This window comes from Molossus molossus, unplaced genomic scaffold (genome assembly GCF_014108415.1).
Source record: "Molossus molossus isolate mMolMol1 unplaced genomic scaffold, mMolMol1.p scaffold_m16_p_19, whole genome shotgun sequence".
In the NCBI taxonomy this organism is placed as follows: Eukaryota; Metazoa; Chordata; class Mammalia; order Chiroptera; family Molossidae; genus Molossus; species Molossus molossus.
In genome coordinates, this window is record NW_023425354.1 from 13,630,850 (window position 1) to 13,653,923 (window position 23,074).

The 23,074-nt window shown below is 36.1% G+C and overlaps 1 protein-coding gene across 1 annotated transcript in view; it reads right to left on the reverse strand.

Moving 5' to 3' along the window:
- Positions 1-21,585, reverse strand: part of TANC2 (tetratricopeptide repeat, ankyrin repeat and coiled-coil containing 2) — a 273,469-nt gene extending 251,884 nt beyond the window's left edge. Inside the window, exon 1 of the mRNA XM_036268781.1 lies at positions 21,519-21,585. Within this exon, the coding sequence (XP_036124674.1) occupies positions 21,519-21,585 (67 nt within the window). The remainder of the gene's footprint in view (positions 1-21,518) is intronic.
- Between the last annotated feature and the right edge of the window lie 1,489 nt (positions 21,586-23,074).

Genomic DNA, 23,074 nt, shown 5'->3' on the forward strand with positions numbered 1-23,074 from the left:
TTTGAGTTTGTGTTTGTCAATTAATACTTTTTTTTCCCCAATGTATGTAAAGCATTTATTTTTTAAAATTAATTTATTTACTTTTGTTACAGATGTTTCTCCTTTTTCCCCTCACTGATTCCCCCCTCCCCCTCCCTCCTCACCCTGTCCCCAACTTTGTTGTCCATGTCCATTGTTCATACATACATCCATATAAGTTCTGTGGTTTATCCCCTCCACCCCCTCCTTCAGGGGATTGTCAGTCTGAACCCCACTTCCACGTCTCTGGGACTACCCCGTTTCCCAGACTGTTATGTTCATTATATTCCACAAATAAGTGAGTTCATGTGATATTTGTCTTTCTCTGCTTGGCTTGTTTTGCTTAGGATAATACTTTCCAGGTCCCTCCATGTCATCTCAAAGGATAAGAGATCTGTCTTTCTTACAGCTACATAGTACTCCACTGTGTGTATGTACCACAGCTTTTTGATCCATTCGTCTACTGATGGACATTTGGGCTGTTTCCAGATCTTAGCTATTGTAAATAGTGCTGCTACGAACATGGGGGTACATACGTTGTTTCTAATTGGTGTTTCAGGCTACTTAGGGTATATTCCTAGAAGTGGGATCACTGGGTCAAATGGCAGTTCAATTTTTAATTTTTTGAGGTAACACTATATCAATTAATACTTTTAAAAATATTTTGTGAAGTTGGAGCTTTGGGAAAAAAAGTTCAGCATAGCAACTTACACCAGGTAAAACTAATTATTAAGTAGATATATACACACATATACATACTTACTTTATTTTTGTTCTTATCTGCTAAAACTGGATGCTTAGGAAGATACATATGGGTCTCAATCTTGGCTGCACGTTAGACTGTTCTAGGAATCCAGGAATTTTTTTAAAATCCTAATGCTGAAGCTACCCCCCAACTCAATTAAATAAGAATTACTGAGAGTGAGACCCAGGCATAACTATTTCTTTAAAACACCATGAATGATTACAATATGTAACCAAAACTTAGAAATATTAGTAGAGATTAAGTGGTGCTATTATATTGTGATGAGCCAGATTCATCTGAAATTTTCCAGTGCTGACAGACAGATGCTGTAGGTAAAAGATCCTAATGATATAGAAGGATGTAATGTCTAAATTGAGGACAAAAGTTATATTCACAGATTCACTCTCTGATTTCATTTCTGTTTATTACTGATTGTACTTTATTTTGGTGACTTTGGGGTTTTGTGAACTAAACTGGGATAACATGGAGAAGGGTTTAACCTATAGTAATATGGATGAGGGTTTAACCTATAGTAAACTAGTCTAAATTTACTCCTTGGAGCTAGGCTGTCAGTTATACTGTCAAGATGATGATGTCATCTGGATGAAAAGTTTCCTAAAATTCTGTAAGCTAGAATAGCCTCTCTAAAGTATGAGAAAGGATGTTCAGGCAGAGTACCAGATTTTACTTGCAAAGATACACAGGAATAAAAGAACATGATGCATTTAAGAAAATTCAAAAAGTTTGTTATGGGCAGAGCACAGAAATATGGGGAAGAGGCAGGATATGAAAGTAGAAAAGTTGGCAGAGGCATAATCACAAAAGGATTAATCAAGATAATCAACTTGAAATTTATCTTTTAAGTGTGGGTAAAAAAAATTAGTATTCTCAAAAGATAAATTTGGCAAGTGTACATAAATTGTCACTATGGGGTGATGGGTTAAAGGCAAAGAGATCAATGCAATAAGCACAGAGGAATGGAAAGCCTGAATAAATGCACTAACATTGAGAATAAAAAGAAGTATTTGGAATGCAGAAATGCAAAGACTTCGTACCCATTTAAAAGAGTTGCTACTAATCACTATTAATTTTCCTTTCCCTTTCTTCCCAAAGCCACTCCCATCAGGCTTTTGCCTACACCATTTCAAAAAATGCATACTTTTAAGCTCTCTTATAAAGCCCATTACTAAATCCAATGATCTGTTCTCAGTTTTATTTTTTTAAATTTATCAACATTTGATGCAGTTAATTACTCTCAACTTATCAACAACATTTGATGCAGTTAGTTATTCTCTTTTCTTTGAAGCTTTCTCTTCACTTACCTTCCAAAATACCGTATTTTCCTACCTCTGTGGCTCCTCCTTCTTGGTCTCCCTGACTTGTTCTTTCCCCCCAAAGTCTAAATGTTGTAGTGCTCCAGGGTTCAATTTTCTTATCTGACTTTTTGTCATGTGCATTCCCTTGGTTATCTCAAACAGATTCAAGGTTTTATGTTTCATCTGTATGCTTATTGTTCCCAAATTTATTATCTCTAGCTGGACCTTGTCCATGGACTAACTCAATACATATGCAATTGCCTACCCTACATCTCTACTTTGAATATCAAACAGTCATCTTAAAATTTAACATACTTATTCTTCCATAAATCTGTTCCTCTCACAATCTTCTTCATCTCTGTAAAACAGCAACTCCATTCTCTTAGTCGCTCAGGTCAAAAAGCTTTGGAGTCATCCTTAATCCCTCTTTTCCCCTCATACTGCAAATAAAATCCAACAGTAAATCCTGTCAGCTGTATCTTTATAACATATCCAAACTACTTCTCACACTGTAATTCCACCATGGTCCAAGCCACCTTTTGTCTATAACCTGGTTCTCTACTTCTGTACCAGCCTGACTTCAATCTATTCTTAACACAGCAATCAGAATGCTTCTGTTAAAACACAAATCTGATCAAGACACTCCTCTCAAAAACCTTCAAACATTTCCCATCTTAATAAGAGTAAAATTTAAAGTCCTTAGATCACGGAGCTACATTACTTCTCAGACTTCATCTCCTACTCTGTGCCTCTCTGACTTCACAGAAGCACACTGGTTCCCCTCTTGCTTTAAAAACTCCAAGAATGTATCCATATCAAGGCCTCTGCCTGGAATACTTTTCTCTCAGATATGGGTATGGCTTGTTCCCTCATCTTCTTCAGGTAGCTGCCTATATGCCCTCTGAACAATGTCTTCCCTCCCTACCGTATCTAAAATTGTATCCCCACACACCATATTAATATAAACATACTTTTCTCCTTTTTCTGTTTCATTTTCCTCCTTAGTAGTTATCACCAAAATATATTTATTTTACTTATCTTAATTTTAGCCATCTTCTCCACTAGAATATAAGTTCCATAAGGGCAAATAATTTTGTTTTCATTGTTCTACCCCTCATGCCTAGAACAGTATCTGATACATAGTAGGTGCTCAAAAAAATAGGTGTTGAATTAATCTGCATCAGTGAAATGAGTGAAAGAAGGGATTTTTGGATGCCTTGGAATTCTATATTTTGGGAATTTCATTGTACAGAGTATAATGCCATTAACCAAGACAGAGAATAGACGATGAAAGAGTGGGAAGAAGAAATAATATGGCAATTTAACCAAGGATTCCATTTAAAATCTGATTTAATCTCAGCCTCTGTTTAGTACTTCATCAATTCTAGGACCTGAAGGAGAAAAACTTGAACAGCCAGAAGTGAAAGAATTTAACCCCTTGATTTTTTTTCTGAAAAATCAAATAAGTCATTTTCAAATAAGAGTTCTGTAATGATTCCCAGTTCTCAACCCAAATATTTATGTTCCACTTTTAAATTCATTATTATACTAGGGAGCTCCCTATTCATCTATTTGTGTAAAACTGGGAAGGTCCATCTATATAACAACTGCTTTTTGAAATCTCTACTTGAATGTTTCAAATATACCTCAAACTCAAAATATCTGACCTTGAAATCTAACCTTCCTCTCACCCCTTCAAACCTGATACTCTATCAGAGCTGTGGCTGTGTTCCAATAAAACTTTACTTATGGACACTGAAATATGAATTTCATATAATTCTTTAATCTTTTTTTCTGAATCATTTAAAATAAATATAAGCTCTGGCCAGTTTGGGTCAGCGGTTAGAGAGTTGGCCTGCGGTCCAGAGACACCCAGGTTCGGTTCCCGCTAAGGGCACGTACCTCGGTTGCAGTTTGTCCCCGGCCCTGGTTGGGTCGTGCGGGTGGCAGCCGCTCGATGTGCCCCTTTCATATCGATGTTTCTCTCTCTCTCTCTCTCTCCCTCCCACTCTATCTGAACAAAAAATAAAAAAATGTCCTCGGGTGAGGATAAAAAAAAATGAAAAAATGTCCTTGGGTGAGGATAAAAAAATTATAATAATAAAAAAAATAAAATGAAATAAATGTAAAAACTATCCTTAGCTCACAGGCTGCACAAAGTAAGTGGCGGGTGAGATTTGACCCATTGGGCTACAGTTTACTACACCTTAAATAGAACATATAAAGAATATCCATAAATCAATAAGAAAAAGATAAATAATCCAAGAGAAACAATGCATACAGGATATGAGGAGGCTAGTAACAAAAGAGGACATCTGAAAGGCCAATAATTACATGAAAGGATATTCTGCCTCACTAGAAATAAAAGAAAGAGAAATTAAATCAGTATAATATTACCTTTTACCTATCAGATTGGGGATAATGAAGAAGTCTGACCATTTGAATATTGGCAAAGATATAACAAGACAGGAACTCTCAAACACTTCTGAGAAGTGTGTAAATTTGTATAGTAACACAGGAGAGAAATTATCTAGTAAAAGTGAAAAGGCAAATAACCTGCATCCTGGCAATTCCACTTCTTGATATAGCCCCTAGAAAAACTCGTATATGTGTGTATGGATATTCACTGCAGCATTTTTTGTAATAACACAAAACAAAACAAACATTTGAAATAAACTCAAATTTCTATTAGGAGAATTAAGATAAAAGAAATACGCTCATCATCGGCCTGCGGTCCGGAGGGACCCGGGTTCGGTTCCCGCTAAGGGCACGTACCTCGGTTGCGGTTTGGCCCCAGCCCTGGTTGGTTGTGCGGGTGGCAACCACTCGATGTGTCCCTTTCACATCGATGTTTCTCTCTCTCTCTCTTCCTCTCTCTCCCTCCCGCTCTATCTGAACAAAAAGTGGGAAAATGTCCTCGGGTGAGGATGATAAAAAAAAATAAAAATAAAAAAAGAAATAAAAAAAAAGAAATACGCTCATAAAGTTGAATACTGTATAATATATAAAAGAAAAAAACCTAGTCCATACACAGTAAGAGCAAAATAAGCAAGATGCAGAATGATACAGAGAAAATGGTAACACTTAGTAAATTTTAAAACACACACACACAATACTAAACTAAAAATTGTTGATGGATACATTTATGTTGAGATTTTTTATCTCTGATAAAGAAGATTCAAACACCTTTTTTTTTTTTTTTTTTTTTTTACCAAATTCTAAATCTGTCTGTATGAATCTGTATATTACCTACATTGGTGTACCTCTGTGTTAAGATATGGTTATAATGATGAGAATTAGTGAAAAAATATGCCATATTTTATTCTGAAAGTTATGGGAATTTATGAAAATTCATTCTTACAGCATGGACTAAAGGGTGCTGAGACTGAAGACATAGTAATTTAGGTAACAAAAGAAGAAATCCTAAAATAAAGAAGTGAGAATAGAAAAAAAAAAAAGAAAAGACATAGGAAATACTCAAAAATTTTAATGAATTGGACCTGATGGTTCATTAGATGTTGGCAACCATTTTGGGGAGGAGCAGAGAAAGCTTCATGTGTTTTCCAACAATTTCCTCAATACACTTGCTATGGGCTTTTAAATAGCTCTTAGAAATGACATCTACATTAGCTGATGATAATGGACCATCAGCTATAACTAAGTGATAGGAAAAGGATTTTAGAAAACAAAATGTCAGTTAAAGCAATTTTGGAAGAGATGTAGCAGAAAGGTTTTCTCTGCTCTGCAGTTTCTACCAGATTATATACACAGTGTATGCTCCTGAGGGCTAACAATACTGTTGCATACTAAACCATCTTAACATTCAGTTACTGAAGGAAGAGATGATGAAAAAGTTCAGGACCAGACAAGCACAAATCCAGGCTCCAACACTTACTGAATGACTTTGGTCAAGTCATTTAACTTTCTTTTCTCTGTCCCTGTTTCTTTATCTACTGAATGAATAAAAAAGAAATTTATCCTGTAAAGTTGTAATAATTAAATGAGTATAATTATGTATGTATTTATGTATGTGTGTGTGTCTTTGTACACACACAAAGTGTTTGCTATTATTATTTTCATCAGTTACTAGGTATCCACTAAGTGCTGGGACATCATACAACATGCTGGAAAAGTAGAGATGACAATTTTACATTGTTTGCCCTCTTATAGTACATAGCCATTACACTGTGATAGACATATGGGGTAATGTGCTATCTCCAACCTAAGTAATTAACAATTCCTGAGCTATTTCTCAATTTATCTGAGCCTATCAATTTTAACATCACTTAATCTTTCAACAACTAATAAAAATCCATGAGAAAGGTTTATGGTTATACAGAGAAAAATCTTTACTAATACACAAATCTATAGATTTGTCATTTTCTAAACTTATTTTCATTCTTATCTCTAAATTTTCCCATTATTTTATTTCTTCTATCCTTCTAAAAGATTCTAATCTAAAAGATTATTCATAAATAAATCTAATGTTAATTTAAAGAATCACAAATACATAAAACTCCCAGAAACTTTTATCTAAATTTCCCCCCTTATTCTAAGAATGCATTAATTTTTATTTCTTTTAACCACACTGTTAATCTGAAAGATTCATAAATACCCTCAGAAACTACCTAGATCTTAGAATTATAAAGACAATAATTGTTAAATGAATATTAACAAGAATGTTTTTTACTGCTTAGTTGAAAATGAATTTATTTATAGTATAAAATCTTTTGATTTTATGTAGTAATAAATTTATCATTTTCTTCAATGAATGATGTTTCTTTATTGTCAAAAGCATCTCGTACAAGAATCACTCTCATCAACTTACTATGTAATTTTCTCCTTTAACAAGATACCTACCTAATTGCATCCAGCTCTCTATCGCAAATTTACAGTACTAATCCTTGCCAGCCATTTTGTTTTCAGCTTGTAACACTAGCAGCCAGCTGCCTTCAGCCTGACTCTATTAGAATATCGAATAATTTAGAAAATAGGCACAGACATGGAATCTAAAGATACAGTTGGTTTTTAATCAGACTATATCATTATATATTACTCTTTAAATATGCTTTATTTTGATGCTTCTCAACTCCCTTTCAAAATAATTTATTTTCTTAAATGCTCATTGTTTCTGCTCATTGTAATTTTTCCCTCCCCCAGATTCTATAAATGAGGTTGACCTATTACTGTTTAAATGTAAGAATTTTTCAATTTTAATAAAATAAACTACAAGTATATTTTATATATTTTTCTGTAAAAGGATAAAAGGGTTGGACACTATAATTTACAAGTATATTCCAACAGACCATCTAGCCAAGAATGATAAATAAATAAAAGCTAACATACATTGTTCTTACATCTCAAGGGTGTTTCTAATAGCTAGCAGACAGCAAACAATTCTCCACCTGTTTTGACTTGCAATAGGCTGCTGTTTGAATGTCAGTAATAATGTGCCCTCACAAAGCATCACTGAAGTCTTAGATGACACATTACCTAATGCAATTTTAATAGGATGAAGGGTAGAGCCAAAGAGTTCCGATTAGTGTCCTGTTCTTCAGAACTCTTTTCCATCACATCCTCCCCCTCCCCAACAAGTCCTACCCATCCATAATTAATAAGTTCTGAAATTATATTATTCATTAACCCATTCTATAACTTAACATAAAACTCCTTTTATGGTTCCTTTGTAGTTCACTTAATAATACTATTTAGAAAGTTTGTTAACTTAAGAGAATAGAACACTCTCTTGAAGTAACAGTAAGCAAAGAAAAAAAAGGCTAAAGGGGAAAAAATAACCTGCAAGGAAATAAACTGCTCAAAGATTAGGATTGCTGAAGTGCTTTAACGACTTCATTTTCTCTTCCAAACCCTTCCCGGTCTCCAAGGCATTATTGTGCTTTTACTGTGATGCCAACTAACCATCCAGGCTGCTGTAGAAGCCTCTGGTTAGAATGGATTTCAAGTCTGCTGTGTCTTGTGAGGAGCCAATCAGATTTCTTTGTTTCATCTGCAACATTCCATCAGGGTTATATAACATTTTAGATACATAAAACATTCTAATAATATAGTATATTTCTTTCTATAGTTAGCAATCTATGGTCACTAAATCTGGCACAAAATCCCATAATGATTCTTCGGTGGTACTCAATAAAAGCAAAGGAATATAGTACAGAAGAGAGGATAATTTTTTTCTCTTGGGGGAGAAGATAGAGTGAATTTGTTTTGTCTAAAAGAAATAGTTTCTGAAAATATAAAATATGAACAATTTGCAGACTACTAAAATTAATGCTTATTCTTATTATTTCTGTCACAGTAAAGTGGGTGAGGTTACCCAACACAGTGGCAAACAGCTATACAGTTGTTAATTCTTATCACATACAACAAACATGTTAGTAGTATAGACTAAAACATTATAAATAGATTTTAAACTCAGGTTTAATCTTTTGAAAATTTTTTAAAAGCACAGAAAAATTAAGTGCAGCATTTTAAATGCTTGGACAAATATTTTCTCAAACAAGAAAATCTGAACTTTAAATGTCATACCCCAATTTAACACCTACAATACTAACCAAAAATTACTATACCAGCAGCAATGTTACCTATATGATCAGAATACTTGCAGTACACTTGTACTAGAACCATACAAATTCATTCATTCATTCTCTCTCTCTCTCTCTCACACACACACACACACACACACACACACACAGACCTATTGCTGCATAACTTAAATATCGTTGTTTTGTGCTATTAATATAGAACTCAGATTTTCAAGAATACATTAAGCTGGAACCTGTGAATTTAGTATTTTCTTTCTTTATACAACTCAAAAGCATCTCACATATGATGGTTACAAATCAGCACAGGATTAAACTAGTGACTGAATGCATAAAAAAGCTGAATCTTTTGGGTGTGGCTTAAGTAAATATATCTTGTCTCAACTGAACAGCTCCCCAGTAATATGCTGCCACCAAAACCCAAAATATATGAGTGCATAACTAAAGTGCTTTCCAGGAGGGGGTGGGATACTAAACCTCCATGTTTTTTTCTATACTTGATGTTCAATTGTTTCTTATACTATACTTCTAAAATAACAGTGTCTTGAGTAAACGCTGAGCATTGCTCAAGAAACCAAGGACAGAGAAATTTTACTTGTCCTACTTTTCTTATTTTATACTCATTGTCTACAACATGGCCGTTCTTACAAACATTCTGTTTTCATAAAAGAGGTAATCATTTAAATCATGACTATGTGCAATGCGAACTCACACTGCATTATAGTCATCAATAAAATATAAGTGCCAACTCCAGTGTTCATTCTACTTATTTGCCATCTCACCAGAAAATGCTCCAGTAATGCTCTCTACTATTATAAAATGAACAATATAAGAAAAGAGAAATTGGTAGAAGCTGCGACAAATGTGCAACAGAAAAAATATATAAAATCTGTAAGTACTTACTTTTTTAAAAAAGTCTAGTATTAATAGGAAAAACCCTTCATGTATATGCAAATGTGTATATATGTATACACATTACACATATTTAGAACAAATAAAAAACTGTTCATAAGCTACCATGCATGCATTTATTAATGCTACACATGCAATTTATATGAAACCTCTATATATAGAGGCCAAGCAGATTTCAGAATTATGTATTTTCATTCTTAAATGGCCATAATCAAATATTAAAACAGCTAAGGATATGTGACATACTGAACTATATCCAAGCTTTTAATCTCGTTAAACAGTTTTCTCTGCTATTCAGTATAGCAAACCCACCTTTGAGTCATAATGACGGTTATTTTTTTCCCATGCCCTGTACGTGCTGCACCATTTTGTTTGTCTTCTGGACAGTGGAGAAATCAGCAGAACAGCAGTGAAGGAGTGTACTGGAGTCAGCAGAGGCAGTGCCAGCCTCCTACTGCAGTCTGTATATTGAACGCACTCAAACCCACAGGTGCCTACGTAAAATCCTCCAGCTGCAGCCTGCAACTTACTGTTTCCTTCAGCAGCAGATCTGTATGCTAGTTTCACTTTGCTTTAACCCAATAAATGAACAGGATACACAACAGTGTGCTATCTTTTAAAAATAAATTTTACATAAAATACACAGAAATTGTCTCTATTAAATAGCCAAAAACGAGTGACTTTTAAAATCAGAAGTATAATCAACAAATTATGAAGAATCAAAAGGATAATCCCCAAAAGAGAAATTCATTTCTAACATTATATAAATTCTAAACTGATAATTTTTTCAAGAAAGAATAACAAACCTCAAAAAAGGAGGTGGGGGGAGATAAACCACAGAACTTATATGCATGTATGAGCAACCAATGGACATAGACAACAAAGCTGGGGGTGGGGGGGGATTGGGAGGAGAGTGTCAATGGCAATGGGGGAAAAAGAAGAAACATCTTTAACAAGAAATAAATAAAAATAATTTTTTTAAAAAAGAAAGAATAGCATCAAAAACTAACATATGACATGTCTTACATCTTCTTGCATATATTATGAAAGTAATTTTTTCAAATACCACAGTATGTCATGTATAAATGCATAAAGAGGCCTGCCTCTACCCATACCTTTTCATCAACAAATAATCCATTTACAAGAAGAAAATATAGAACTGATCTCTTAAAAAGGCAAAGTGAATCTAAGTAAACCAATGTTTGAAAAACTGACAGATGAAACAAGAAACAGAGACTCATAACCCTTTCACATAAACTTCAAACACTTACACTCTTATCCTACCAGAATTATAGAATTTTAAAACTATGATAAACTTTAAAGAAGACAAATAAGTCTAACTTTAATTTTTCAGATGAACATTTTAAGGACCACAGAAGTTAAGGCTAAACTACCTTTCTCAAGGTTACATAGCTGGTCAGTAGAAATACTTGATCTTCTTATTCTAAACACACATTTTAATAAATAAAAATAAGAATCGCTGAAACTTGCCTAAGATTAAACAGTAACCTGCATATTTCTATAACTATTAAAAAACTAAGTTTGTGGTTAAAAAACGTTTACAAAAAAGAAATCTCCAGGCCCAAATGGTTTCACTGGTGAATTCTACCGCTACTCAACATTTAAAAAAACACACACCAATTCTATACAATCTCTTCCAGAAAAGAGAAGAGAAGGAACACTCTCAACTTATTTTATGAGGATGAAATTACTCTGATATCAAAGTAGATTAAATAATTACAAAAAACCTACAGACCAGTATCCCTCATGAACATAGAAACAAAAAGCCTCAACAAAATATCAGCAAATCAAATCCAGTGTGTTCCCTCTCCCTCTCTCCCTCTCCCCCGCCCCACATACACTGTGCCCAAGAGGGGTTTATCCTAGAAATGCTAAGTTAGTTAAATATTTAGAAATCACTCGATGTAATCCATCATATTAATGGTTCAAAAAAGAAAAATCACAAAAAATATCACGATGCAGAAAAAGCATTTAACAAAATTCAACATCCATTCATGATAAAAACTAGAAATTGAGGAAAGTTACCCCAACTTGATAAAGAACATCTACAACCAATATCAATCATTCTTAGTGTTCCAAGACTAAATGCTTCCCCTGAGTTCAGGTACTAAGCAAGAACACCCATTCCTACCACTCTTAGCCACCATCTTACTAGAAGTACTAGTCAGTGCATACAGACTGGAGAGGAAGAAATAAAATAGTCTCTGAGGTATCACCTCACACCTGTCAGAATGGCCGCCATCAACAAACCACCAAACAAGTGTTGGCGAGGGTGTGAAGAAAAGGGGACTCTATTACACTGCTGGTGGGAATGCAGACTGGTGTAGCCACGATGGAAAACAATATGGTGTTACCTCAAAAAATTAAAAATTGTACTTCCATTTGACCCAGTGATCCCGCTTCTAGGAATATACCCTAAGAAGCCGGAAACACCAATCGGGAAGAATATATGTACCCCCATGTTCATAGCAGCACTATTTACAATAGCTAAGATCTGGAAACAGCCCAAGTGTCCATCAGTAGACGAATGAATAAAAAAGGTGTGGTACATAGACACAATGGAGTACTATGCAGCTATAAGAAAAAAAGATCTCTTATCCTTTGAGACGACATGGAGGGACCTGGAAAGTATTATCCTAAGTGAAATAAGCCAAGCAGAGAAGGACAAATACCACATGATCTCACTTATATACGGAATATAATGAACATAACAGTCTGAGGAATACGGTAGACACAGAAACATGGAAGTAGGGCACAGACTGACATCCCTCAGAAGAGGGATTGGGGGGGTGGGAATAGATAAACCACAGAACTTATATGCATGTATGCATAACCAATGGACATGGACAACAAAGCTGGGGACGGGGGAGGGGGGATGGGGAGGAGGTTGTCAATGGGGTAAAAAAGGAGAAACATCTATAACAAAACAAAAAAAATTTTTTTTTTAAAAGAAATAAAATAGTCTCTATTCTCAGAAGACATTATTGTCCATTTAAAAAATTCAAAGGAATCTACCAAAAACAAACAAAACCAAAGAAAAGCTCTCAGAACTACATGAGTTTATCAAGGTCACAGTACAAAGTCAAAAAACAATAATCAATTGTATTGTTATATATATTCATATACTAGCAGTAGACAATTAAAAGCCAACATTTAAAATATACTAACAGCCCTGGCCAGTTTGGCTCAGCGGTTAGAGCGTCGGCCTGCGGTCCGGAGAGACCCGGGTTCGGTTCCCGCTAAGGGCACGTACTTCGGTTGCAGTTTGTCCCCGGCCCTGGTTGGTCGTGCGGGTGGCAGCCACTCGATGTGTCCCTTCACGTCGATGTTTCTCTCTCTGTCTCCCTCCCACTCTATCTGTACAAAAAATGGAAAAGTGTCCTCGGGTGAGGATAAAAAATAAATAAATAAATAAATAAATAAATAAAATATACTAACAGCCCTGGCCAGTTTGGCTCAGCGGTTAGAGTGTCGGCCTGCGGTCCGGAGAGACCCGGGTTCGGTTCCCGCTAAGGGCACGTACTTCGGTTGCAGTTTGTCCCCGGCCCTGGTTGGTCGTGCGGGTGGCAGCCACTCGATGTGTCCCTTCACTTCGATGTTTCTCTCTCTCTCCTTTCCTCTCTCTCCCTCCCACTCTATCTGTCCAAAAAATGGAAAAATATCCTCGGGTGAGGATTAAAAAAAATAATAATAATAAAATATACTAACAATAGCTTTTTAGAAAGAAAATACTTAGGTATAAATCTAACAAAACAAATACAATGTATGCTGGAAACTACAAAATGCTGATGATAGAGATCAAATAAGACCTAATAAATGGAAACACATATGTTTATACACTAGAAAATTCAACATGGTAAAGATTTCAATTCTATTCCAACTTCCCTATAGACCTAATGCAATTACAACCAATATCGCAGAAGGGTTTTATTTTGTTTTTATAGATATAATTTTTTTTTTTTTTATCCTCACCCGAGGACAGTTTTCCATTTTTTGTACAGACAGAGTGGGAGGGAGGGAGAGGAAGAGAGAGAGTGAGAAACATCGATGTGAAAGGGACACATCGAGTGGCTGCCACCCGCACGACCAACCAGGGCCAGGGACAAACTGCAACCAAGGTACATGCCCTTAGCAGGAACCGAACCCGGGTCTCTCCGGACCACAGGCGGGCGCTCTAACCACTGAGCCAAACCGGCCAGGGCTATAGATATAAATTTTTTAATTTATATGGCATGGCCCTGGCCGGTTTGGCTCAGCGGTTGGAGCATTGGCCTGCGGACCAGAGTCCCGTGTTCGGTTCCCGCTAAGGACACATACCAAAAATAAAAAACAAACAAACAATTTTGCCCTGGCTGGTATTGTTCAGTGGTTAGAGCATCCGCCTGCGGACCAGAGGCCTGGGTTCAGTTCCCGCTAAGGGCATGTACCTCGGTTGCAGTTTGTCCCCAGCCCTGGTTGGGGTTGTGTGGGTGGCGACCACTCGATGTGTCTCTCTCTCTTCCTCTCTCCCTCCCACTCTGATGATAAATGCAAAAAAATAAAAATAAATCTACATGGCATGGCAAAGGATCTAAAATAGCTAAAACAAGTTTTAAAAAAGAACAACAAAGTTTCAGGAATTACACTACCTTGTTTTAAAACCAACTATAAAGCTACAGTACAAGAGAGTGAGGTGTTGGTAAATAGATAAAAACAGATCAGTGGAACAGAATAGATGATGCAGAACAGACCCAAAAAATATGGACAACTGGTTTGTTTTTTTCATTGATTTCAGAGAGAGGAAGGGAGAAAGAGAGACAGACATTGATTGGTTGCCCTCCACATGTGCCTCAACCAGGAATCAAACCCACATCCTGGGTATGTGCCCAGACCAGGAATTAAACACGCCACTCTTATGTGCACAAGATGAAGCTCTAACCAACTGAGCCACACCAGCCAGGACAGCCAATTGGTTTTTGACAAAGGTGCAAAAGAATTCCAAGGAGAAAGGACAGTGTTTTCAACAATGGTATTAGAACAATTGTATATCCATATGTAAAAAAAACAGATACACATCAACTTTAACCTCACACTGTACATAAAAATAACTCAAAATGGATCATAAAACTAAATCTATAACACTACACAACATTTAGGAAAAAACATAGGAAAAATCTTTATGACCTGGGTTAGGCAGAGTTTTTAATATGATATCCAAAGCATGATCCATTTTTATTTATTTATTTTATTTATTTTTTTTTCTTTGTTGATTTTTTTTTTTTTAATCCTCACCCAAGGACATTTTTCCATTTTTTATTCAGATAGAGCGGGAAGGAGAGAAAGGAAGAGAGAGAGAAACATCGATGTGAAAGGGACACATTGAGTGGCCGCCACCCACACGACCCAACCAGGGCCGGGGACAAACTGCAGCCAAGGTACATGCCCTTAGCGGGAACTGAACCTGGGTCTCTGGGGACCACAGGCTGACGTTCTAACCGCTGAGCCAAACCGGTCAGGGCTTAAATTTTTTTTTTTAATCCTTACCTGAGGACATTTTTTCATTTTTTGTTCAGATAGAGCAGGAGGGAGAGAGAGGGGGGAGAGAGAGAGAGAGAGAGAAACATCGACATGAAAGGTACACATCGAGTGGCTGCCACCCGCATGACCCAACCAGGGCCGGGGACAAACTGCAACCGAGGTACGTGCCCTTATCGGGAACCAAACCTGGGTCTGTCTGGACCACAGGCTGACGCCCTAACCGCTGAGCTGAACCAGCCAGGGCGCATGATCCATTTTTAAAAATGATAAATTGGACTTTAAAATTTAGAACTTTTGCTCTATAAAGATCACTGTTATGAGAAACAAAATAGGCAAATCACACTCCAACAAAGAACCTGAATCTAGAATATATAAAGGACTCTCAAAACTCAACAGTAAGAAAACAACCAACCTAATTTAAAAATGGGCAAAACATCCGAACAGATACTTCACCACAGAGATTATCTGAAAGGCAAATAAGCACACAAAAAGTTTCCACATCATTAGACATTGGAGAAATGCAAATTAAAACCACAGTGAGATACCACTACACATTTATTTAATGGCTACATTTTTAAAAAATATTGACAATATTAAAGGCTAGCAAGGATGTGGAACAACTGGAACTCTCATACATTGTAGGCAGAAATGAAAATGGTATAGCGACTCTGAAAAATAGTTTGACGGTTTCTTTTAAAGTTAAAACATACACCTACCATACAATCCAACAATCTCACTCGTAGGCATTAACCCTCAAGAAATGAAAACTTATGTTCACACAAAAACCTGTACATGATTATTTATTGGCTCTACTCGTAATTGCCAAAAACTGGAAACAACTCAAATGTTCTGTGGTGGATGAATGAATAAACAAATTGTAATACATCCATACAATGTCATACCACTCAGCAATAAAAAGGAACAAACTACTATTGCTGGATACAACAACTTGGATGAATCTCAAAGGCATTTAAGCTGAATAAAAGAAGTCAGTCTTTAAAAGCTACATACTGTATTATTCCATTTATATACCTTTCTTAAAAAAAATAAAAAACACTACAAGGATGGAAAACTAATAGCTTGTTGGTTTTTAGAATTAGGGGTGGTAGAAGGGTATGACTGAAAAGGGATATCATAATGTAACCTATACCATCATGCACACTATTTGTGGTGGTAGCTACCACATCTATACATATGTTAAAATTCATAAAACTGTACACACACACAAAGTAATTTTATCTTAGAGAAAGTTTTTAAAACTTCAAACTCCATTCTGTGGTTATGACTTCCAATTCTAGATTTCTTACTTGCCCTATCCTCTGGGCCCTTAAACCCATATACCTAATTTCTCCTGTATATTCCATCATCACTTCAAACTTAATATCTCCAGAAATAAATTTATTACATTTCTCCTCAAACTTCCTATCAATGGCACCCACAATTCACCCAGTCACCTAGGCCAGAAACATGGCTGTCATCCTTGAATAAGTTCTGTGAGTTACTACATGACTAGGACAATAACTTGATCTATAGCACTGCTTTATCTCCAGTAGCTATAACTGTATCTAGAACACAGCAAGCACTCAGTAAATATTTTTGTTGAGTGAATGAGTAAATAAGTAAATAAGGCTATGGCTCCTCCTTCATTTGACCCACATACAATCAACCAAGTTCAATTGATTCTTTCTTGACATCTCTCCATACCCACTGCTACCCCTTAGTTCAAACCCTCACTGTCTTTCACCTGGATGATGCTGTAATAGCTCCTAAAGATGACATGTATTGTTTTGCCTGCCCACCATCCCACTTACCCCTTTTTCTGGGAACTGTTCCTTACCAACCATCTACTAATTTACCCCCTCCTTCTACAACATTTGATTTCCACTGGATATGTACCTAACCCAAGCTGAGATAATCACAGATCTTACCTAAACCTTAGGTCCAAAGGATAATTGATTTGTCCAAGGTGGATACCAGACCTAAGTTAGGCCAGCGTTACCTACTTATGAGTGTATGAATTTAAAAACAAAATAATTGAGTCAGTATACTCCTCTGGGTGCCTAGACTGGACTACGTAAAAGTCAAGTGTTGTTGTTAGCTATGTTCCACCATTTGAACAGAATAGCAGAGAAAACCAATATGTAAAATCAGAAAATAAAATAAACATGCAGAAAGAAGAAGATATAAGAAATGGGAGCCAACCAAAGTAACCTGTATGTAGTTCACTAAATGTACTGAGCTCTCTCACAACTTCAGGCCTTTATACTTGCTGTATCCTCAGCCTGACACTTACTTTTCCTTATTTCTCCAATTGGCTATTCTTTAGGCTAGATGACAGTCACTACCTCCTCCCAGAATTGTTTCACTCCCTCCAATCTGAGATGAAGTCCTTCTTGTGTGTGTGTCTGTGCAGAACTTAATCATAATACTTCTCACACTACATTTTAATAGCATTGGTTTACTTATACCATAGTGTATAATCTGGCAGGGACTGTCTTATACCTCTACATAAACTGTATCTATTCCTCAGTACTTTACCTGGCTCATAGGTGATCACTGGGATGAAAAGACATAAAAGAGAGAAGGGAGGGAACAGGTATCTAAATATTATCTAATAGTACTTACGCCTCAGTGTAAGAAGTGATTGGAAGGTTAACAGAAAGGAGATTCACTAGTAGTCTGGCCATAAGATTTCAAGATGTAAACAAAAAAGGATGGCAAAATAATACAATATTCTGAGTCAAGAAATCAGTGCACTAACCAACTTGTATACGAACAGTATCAGAAGTAAGGGGATGAGGCTTGAGGTAAATTTTTAGAGCAAATAGGTACATCCAAGCACTATTTGAAAAAATTAATTTTTTCTTCAATATTCTCTTTCTCTCACTTGAACATCCCTTTTCAAGCAGCCAAGTCTTTTGTGGTTAAAATGAAAGGTGACAGCAAACAAATTAGAAAAATCTGTTACAAATACTTCAGTTTGAAAAACCTGCTTCCTTACAGACACGCACAAAATTTCATATCATATACACACACACACACACACACACACACATATACATATATGTACATATATATTCAGGAGAAAAATTAAGTAAGAGCAAATCTCCCATCTACTCTCACTCCAGACTAGAAAAGAATGCCCCCCTGGTTTGTTTTCTAAACAAGGCTTTTCCCACAGTGAAATCCTATGTATGGTTCAGGGCCCATTCCTCAGCTTTGCAGGTCAGAAATCAAGTCTTTAAAAATTTCCAAAATGGGTAAGACTCAAATAAATTGATTCACACCATAACAACTCTGGTATCACCTACAAACATCATAGCAAAATATTAGTATTACTGACAAACATAAGGAGGTCCTTCCTTTTCTCTTTGGGGGAAAATGTGGGCTTATCTTTCCAGCTCTTGGTATAAGAAAGACTGCTAATTTTAAAAATAAACAAACAAAAACCATAGTCAGGTTAATAAAACAAAGTGGCAGACTCCACTAATTGCATACCCAACCCCTTATTTCATGCTAACAGAACTCTGATTTTATTTCAGGTATTTATTTGCTTTAGATATATTTGATGGCTCTCTCCCTAGCTTCAGGAGGTGAACCTTAATTAGTAAATGAATCTTAATAACAATAATTGTAACTCTATTAATTGGTTTAAGAAAGGTTATATGCTATAATTTGGTCAATGGGATGTGAGGCAAATAGAAAACAGGGAAGCTGGCTTTCAGAAAAGTTTATCTTAATCTTAAAAATGGATTCATGAAAGGGCCAGTTGTTCCACCAGTCTCTGAATAATACTGTGTGCAGATGTGAAGGGTGAAGGTATGACAGTCCACTTGCAGCTATGTAAGGACAAGTAGGAACAAAAACCAATATGCTAAAAATGGCAAAGCAGAAAGATGGAAAGAAATTGAGTCCTTGATGATGTTGTTAAGCTTCAGAATTAACGTATCTATAATCAACATACCTTGCCCTGGCCGGTTTGGCTCAGCGGTTAGAGGATCGATCTGCGGTCCTGAGAGACCCGGGTTTGGTTCCCGCTAAGGGCACGTACCTCGGTTGCAGTTTGTCCCCGGCCCTGGTTGGTCGTGCGGGTGGCAGCCACTCGATGTGTTCCTTTCACATCAATGTTTCTCTCTCTCTCTCTGTTCCTCTCTCTCCCTCCCACTCTACCTGAACAAAAAAATGGGAAAATGTCCTCGGGTGAGGATAAAAAAATATATATATAATCAACATATCTTCAGAATTCTTTATTATGTGAACTTATAAATCTATTTCATATCTCAGTCGCTTTAAGTTGGGTCTTTGGTAATTCTAACCATTCTAACTGCTACAACAGCAAATGTAATCAAGCAGGGAAAAGACCATATAGGATTTAATCAAATTTCAATTTTAACATAAAACTCTTATTTCCTCCAGAAATTTAATAAATCTGAAGATAGGGTTACTGAGTTTAGATATTAAAATCTTTTTTACCCATCAGCTTAAAACCCTGCAAAGGCTCCCTGTGGCCTTAAGGATATAATCCAAATTCTTTAGCAGGGTATAAAAACACATCATTAACCAATGAGTGATTAACCATTTATTCTTTTTAGAAACTTCCAACCCACCCTAGGTTCTAGGAAGAGATCATTTTTGCAGTTGCTAGAATACATCATATAGTCTCCTATATATATTGGCAAGTTCTACTTTCTCTATGTGGACAACTAACAAATACTTATCCTCAAAGTTCAATCTGCATTCTCCTCTCCTCCCTCTTATCCTCCAACTGTATTAACACTGTTGGTTTAGGAATCTCTCTCCTCTATTAGACTCTGAGCTCCCTGAGAGAGGAAACTATCCCCAGCATGTACCACAATGCTAAACACAGTAAGCACTACAAAATCTTTATGAAGCAATTCAATGAACCACTTTGGGGGTGGTCATACGTTATTGTACTGGTTGATGCAAATTTATAAAATACATCCACCATTACAACACCATTCTTTTTTTTTTTTTTAATCCTCACCCAAAGACATTTTTCCATTTTTTATTCAGATAGAGCGGGAGGGAGAGAGAAACATCGATGTGAAAGGGACACATCGAGTGGCTGCCACCCTCATGACCCAACCGGGGGTGGGGACAAACTGCAACTGAAGTACATGCCCTTAGTGGGAACCGAACCTGGGTCTCTCTGGACCACAGGCCGACGCTCTAACCGCTGAGCCAAACCGGCCAGGGCACAACACTATTCTAAAGGGTCACTAAATTGTTATAAAATGATTAAAAACTAGTTTTATCTAATATTTTAAAATAACAAAACATAAAATAATGTTATGACTTTTCAGAAAATACTAAAAGAATATATAATAAATATCTACTACCCATTAACAGAAAACAAACATTTAGTACATTTTTCTTTAATATTTCTCCCCCCCAAAAAAAAAACCTTTGTACATTTTAGGTTTATTTGTGTATTTATTTATTTATTCTTTATTGATTTGAGAGAGAGAGGAAGACAGAGAAGAGAGAGAGAGAAACATCAATGAGAAAGAACATTGACTGGTCACCTCTGCATGGCCCCCACTGGGGATTTGGCCCACAAACTGGAATCGAACCAGTGAAATCTTGACGCATGGGTTGACGCTCAGCTACTGAGCCACACTAGCCAGGCTTAGGTTTATTTTTATTATAAAAGCCCAGAGCTACCCTACCCCCTTGTTTTTTGTTTGTTTGTTTGTTTGTTTTTTTAAAGGGGGTTTCTAAGCTTTATTTTCGTGACTGTGAAATTCTTCAATTTATATTTCACTTTCTGTATAACCCTTTCAGGACAGTTCCTATTTTTATAGTCTCATTGCCTAGGACTAAAATCATTTCACATAAATTCAAATAATAAATTTAGGTCTAGAAGATTTTTAATAAGTAGTACACAGAAGCATTCCTCTCTCATATATTAGAAATAAATATTTCTCTTCGCATACTTTTCCTTTACCTGACTGTTCCTGGTAAGTATTCAAGTGTTCCTACCTCTTAATAGAGTATGTCAGCTACGGGGATATAAACTTTTTTTCCCCCCTAAACTAAATAAGCCATTTAATAAACAAATACAGCCCTGGCCAGTTTGGCTCAGCGGTTAGAGCATTGGCCTGCGGTCCGGAGAGACCCGGGTTCGGATCCCACTAAGGGCACGTACCTCGGTTGCAGTTTGTCCCCGGCCCTGGTTGGTCGTGCGGGTGGCAGTCACTCGATATGTCCCTTCACGTCGATGTTTCTCTCTCTCTCTCCCTTCCTCTCTCTCCCTCCCACTCTATCTGTACAAAAAATGGAAAAAATATCCTCGGGTGAGGATTTAAAAAAAAAACCAAATACATAAAGTACTGTAGTATTAATTCAGATCCCTAAAAGAACTTCCTTTTCTAAGACATCACAAAGAATAAATGTACCATAGTCACTTACCACTTGATCTGTTTTTACGACTTGATTTCCCTCCAGTAAGAAGCATCTTGAGACTATTCCGAAACATGGTTGTGCTATTCTGGTACTCACAAAACTGCAAAAGAAAATGTGGATAAATATGTTAGAAAACTTGATTTTCTATTCAAAATTCAGAATTAATTTTATATGCACTATAAGGAATTAACTACATTTAAAAACACAGTACAAAAATGTTAACTTTATAACAAAAACATTTAATTAATCATATAAAGAAATATTTCCTTGCAAGTTTATTATAATACTTTGAGTACTCTAAGAGATAAAGGTAGCTATCACTGAGGGTACACACAAAACAGAATTAGGTAGCTATAAATACAGTTTCTCTTTCATTTGACTCTCGATTTCTTGGATAATTTTCCCATATGCCGTACACACACACCCAAAGTTTAAGAGTCTAGAAACTTATAGCTGCTGCATATTTTCTATTGGTCAAGCCAGAACTCCACCTCACAAAAAAATACTGATATATACAAATCAGGGTCTTTCCTCTTTATGTCCCACTCCTATCAAAGAAAAATACTTCCAATTGTGCTTTGGATTATGTCCTCTCTCATAGTCTCAAGGGCTTTTATCCAAAAATCATCTTCCTTTTCTTCCTCACAGAATTTTAAGTTTTCTCTCTGTACTGAATCATTCCAATCATAACATAAACTTGGTAATATGTCCTAACAAAATAAAAACAAGCAAGCCCCTCTCTTTATTCCCACATGGCCCAATTACTGCCTCTAGTATCCTGGCTCCTCATAGCAAAATTTCCCAAATGTTTTCAGTACTTGATGTCTCAGAGCAAATGTGAACTAGAAAACAGAGCAAATGTGAACTAGAAAAGAAGTTAACTGAAAATATCCAAACCAAAACAGAGATAAAGGTTGAATTTATAGAAATGAGTATAAGGGGCATATGGAATCCATTGAAAGATTCTAACATACAAATTGAAATCCCAGAATGAGAGAGAAAATAAGAAAGAAACATTTGAAGTGATAACAACCAAAAAAGTTTTAATATTAATGAGAGACATACAGCCACATCTTTAAACAGCTAGAGGAAAAAATAAACACATTTAAAGAAGCAACAATCAGTATACTGAAAGATAACTCTCAACAGACATGATGAATGGCAAAAGACAATGAAATGACTTCTTTAAAATTCTGAAAGAAACATATACCAGCCAAGTAATCGATTCACAGTTTAAAATGTTTGGAAAATGAAATAAAGGTGATTTCAGAAAAAGAAAATTCAAAGAATTTATCAGTAAAAGAAATACAAAGAGGGAGTTCTTCCAACAGCAGTAAAGGATACTAGAAAAAAATAACAAAACATAAAAATGCAAAAAGAGTCTGGCTAGTGTGGCTCAGTGGATTGAACATTGTCTCATGGACTGAGAAGTTGGATTCTCAGTCAGGGCACATGCTTGGGTTGCGGGCTCGATCCCTGGTAGGGGGTGTGCAGGAGGCAGCCAAAGGAAGTTTCCCTCTCACATTGATATTTCTTTTTTTTTCTTTTTCTTTTTATCTTCA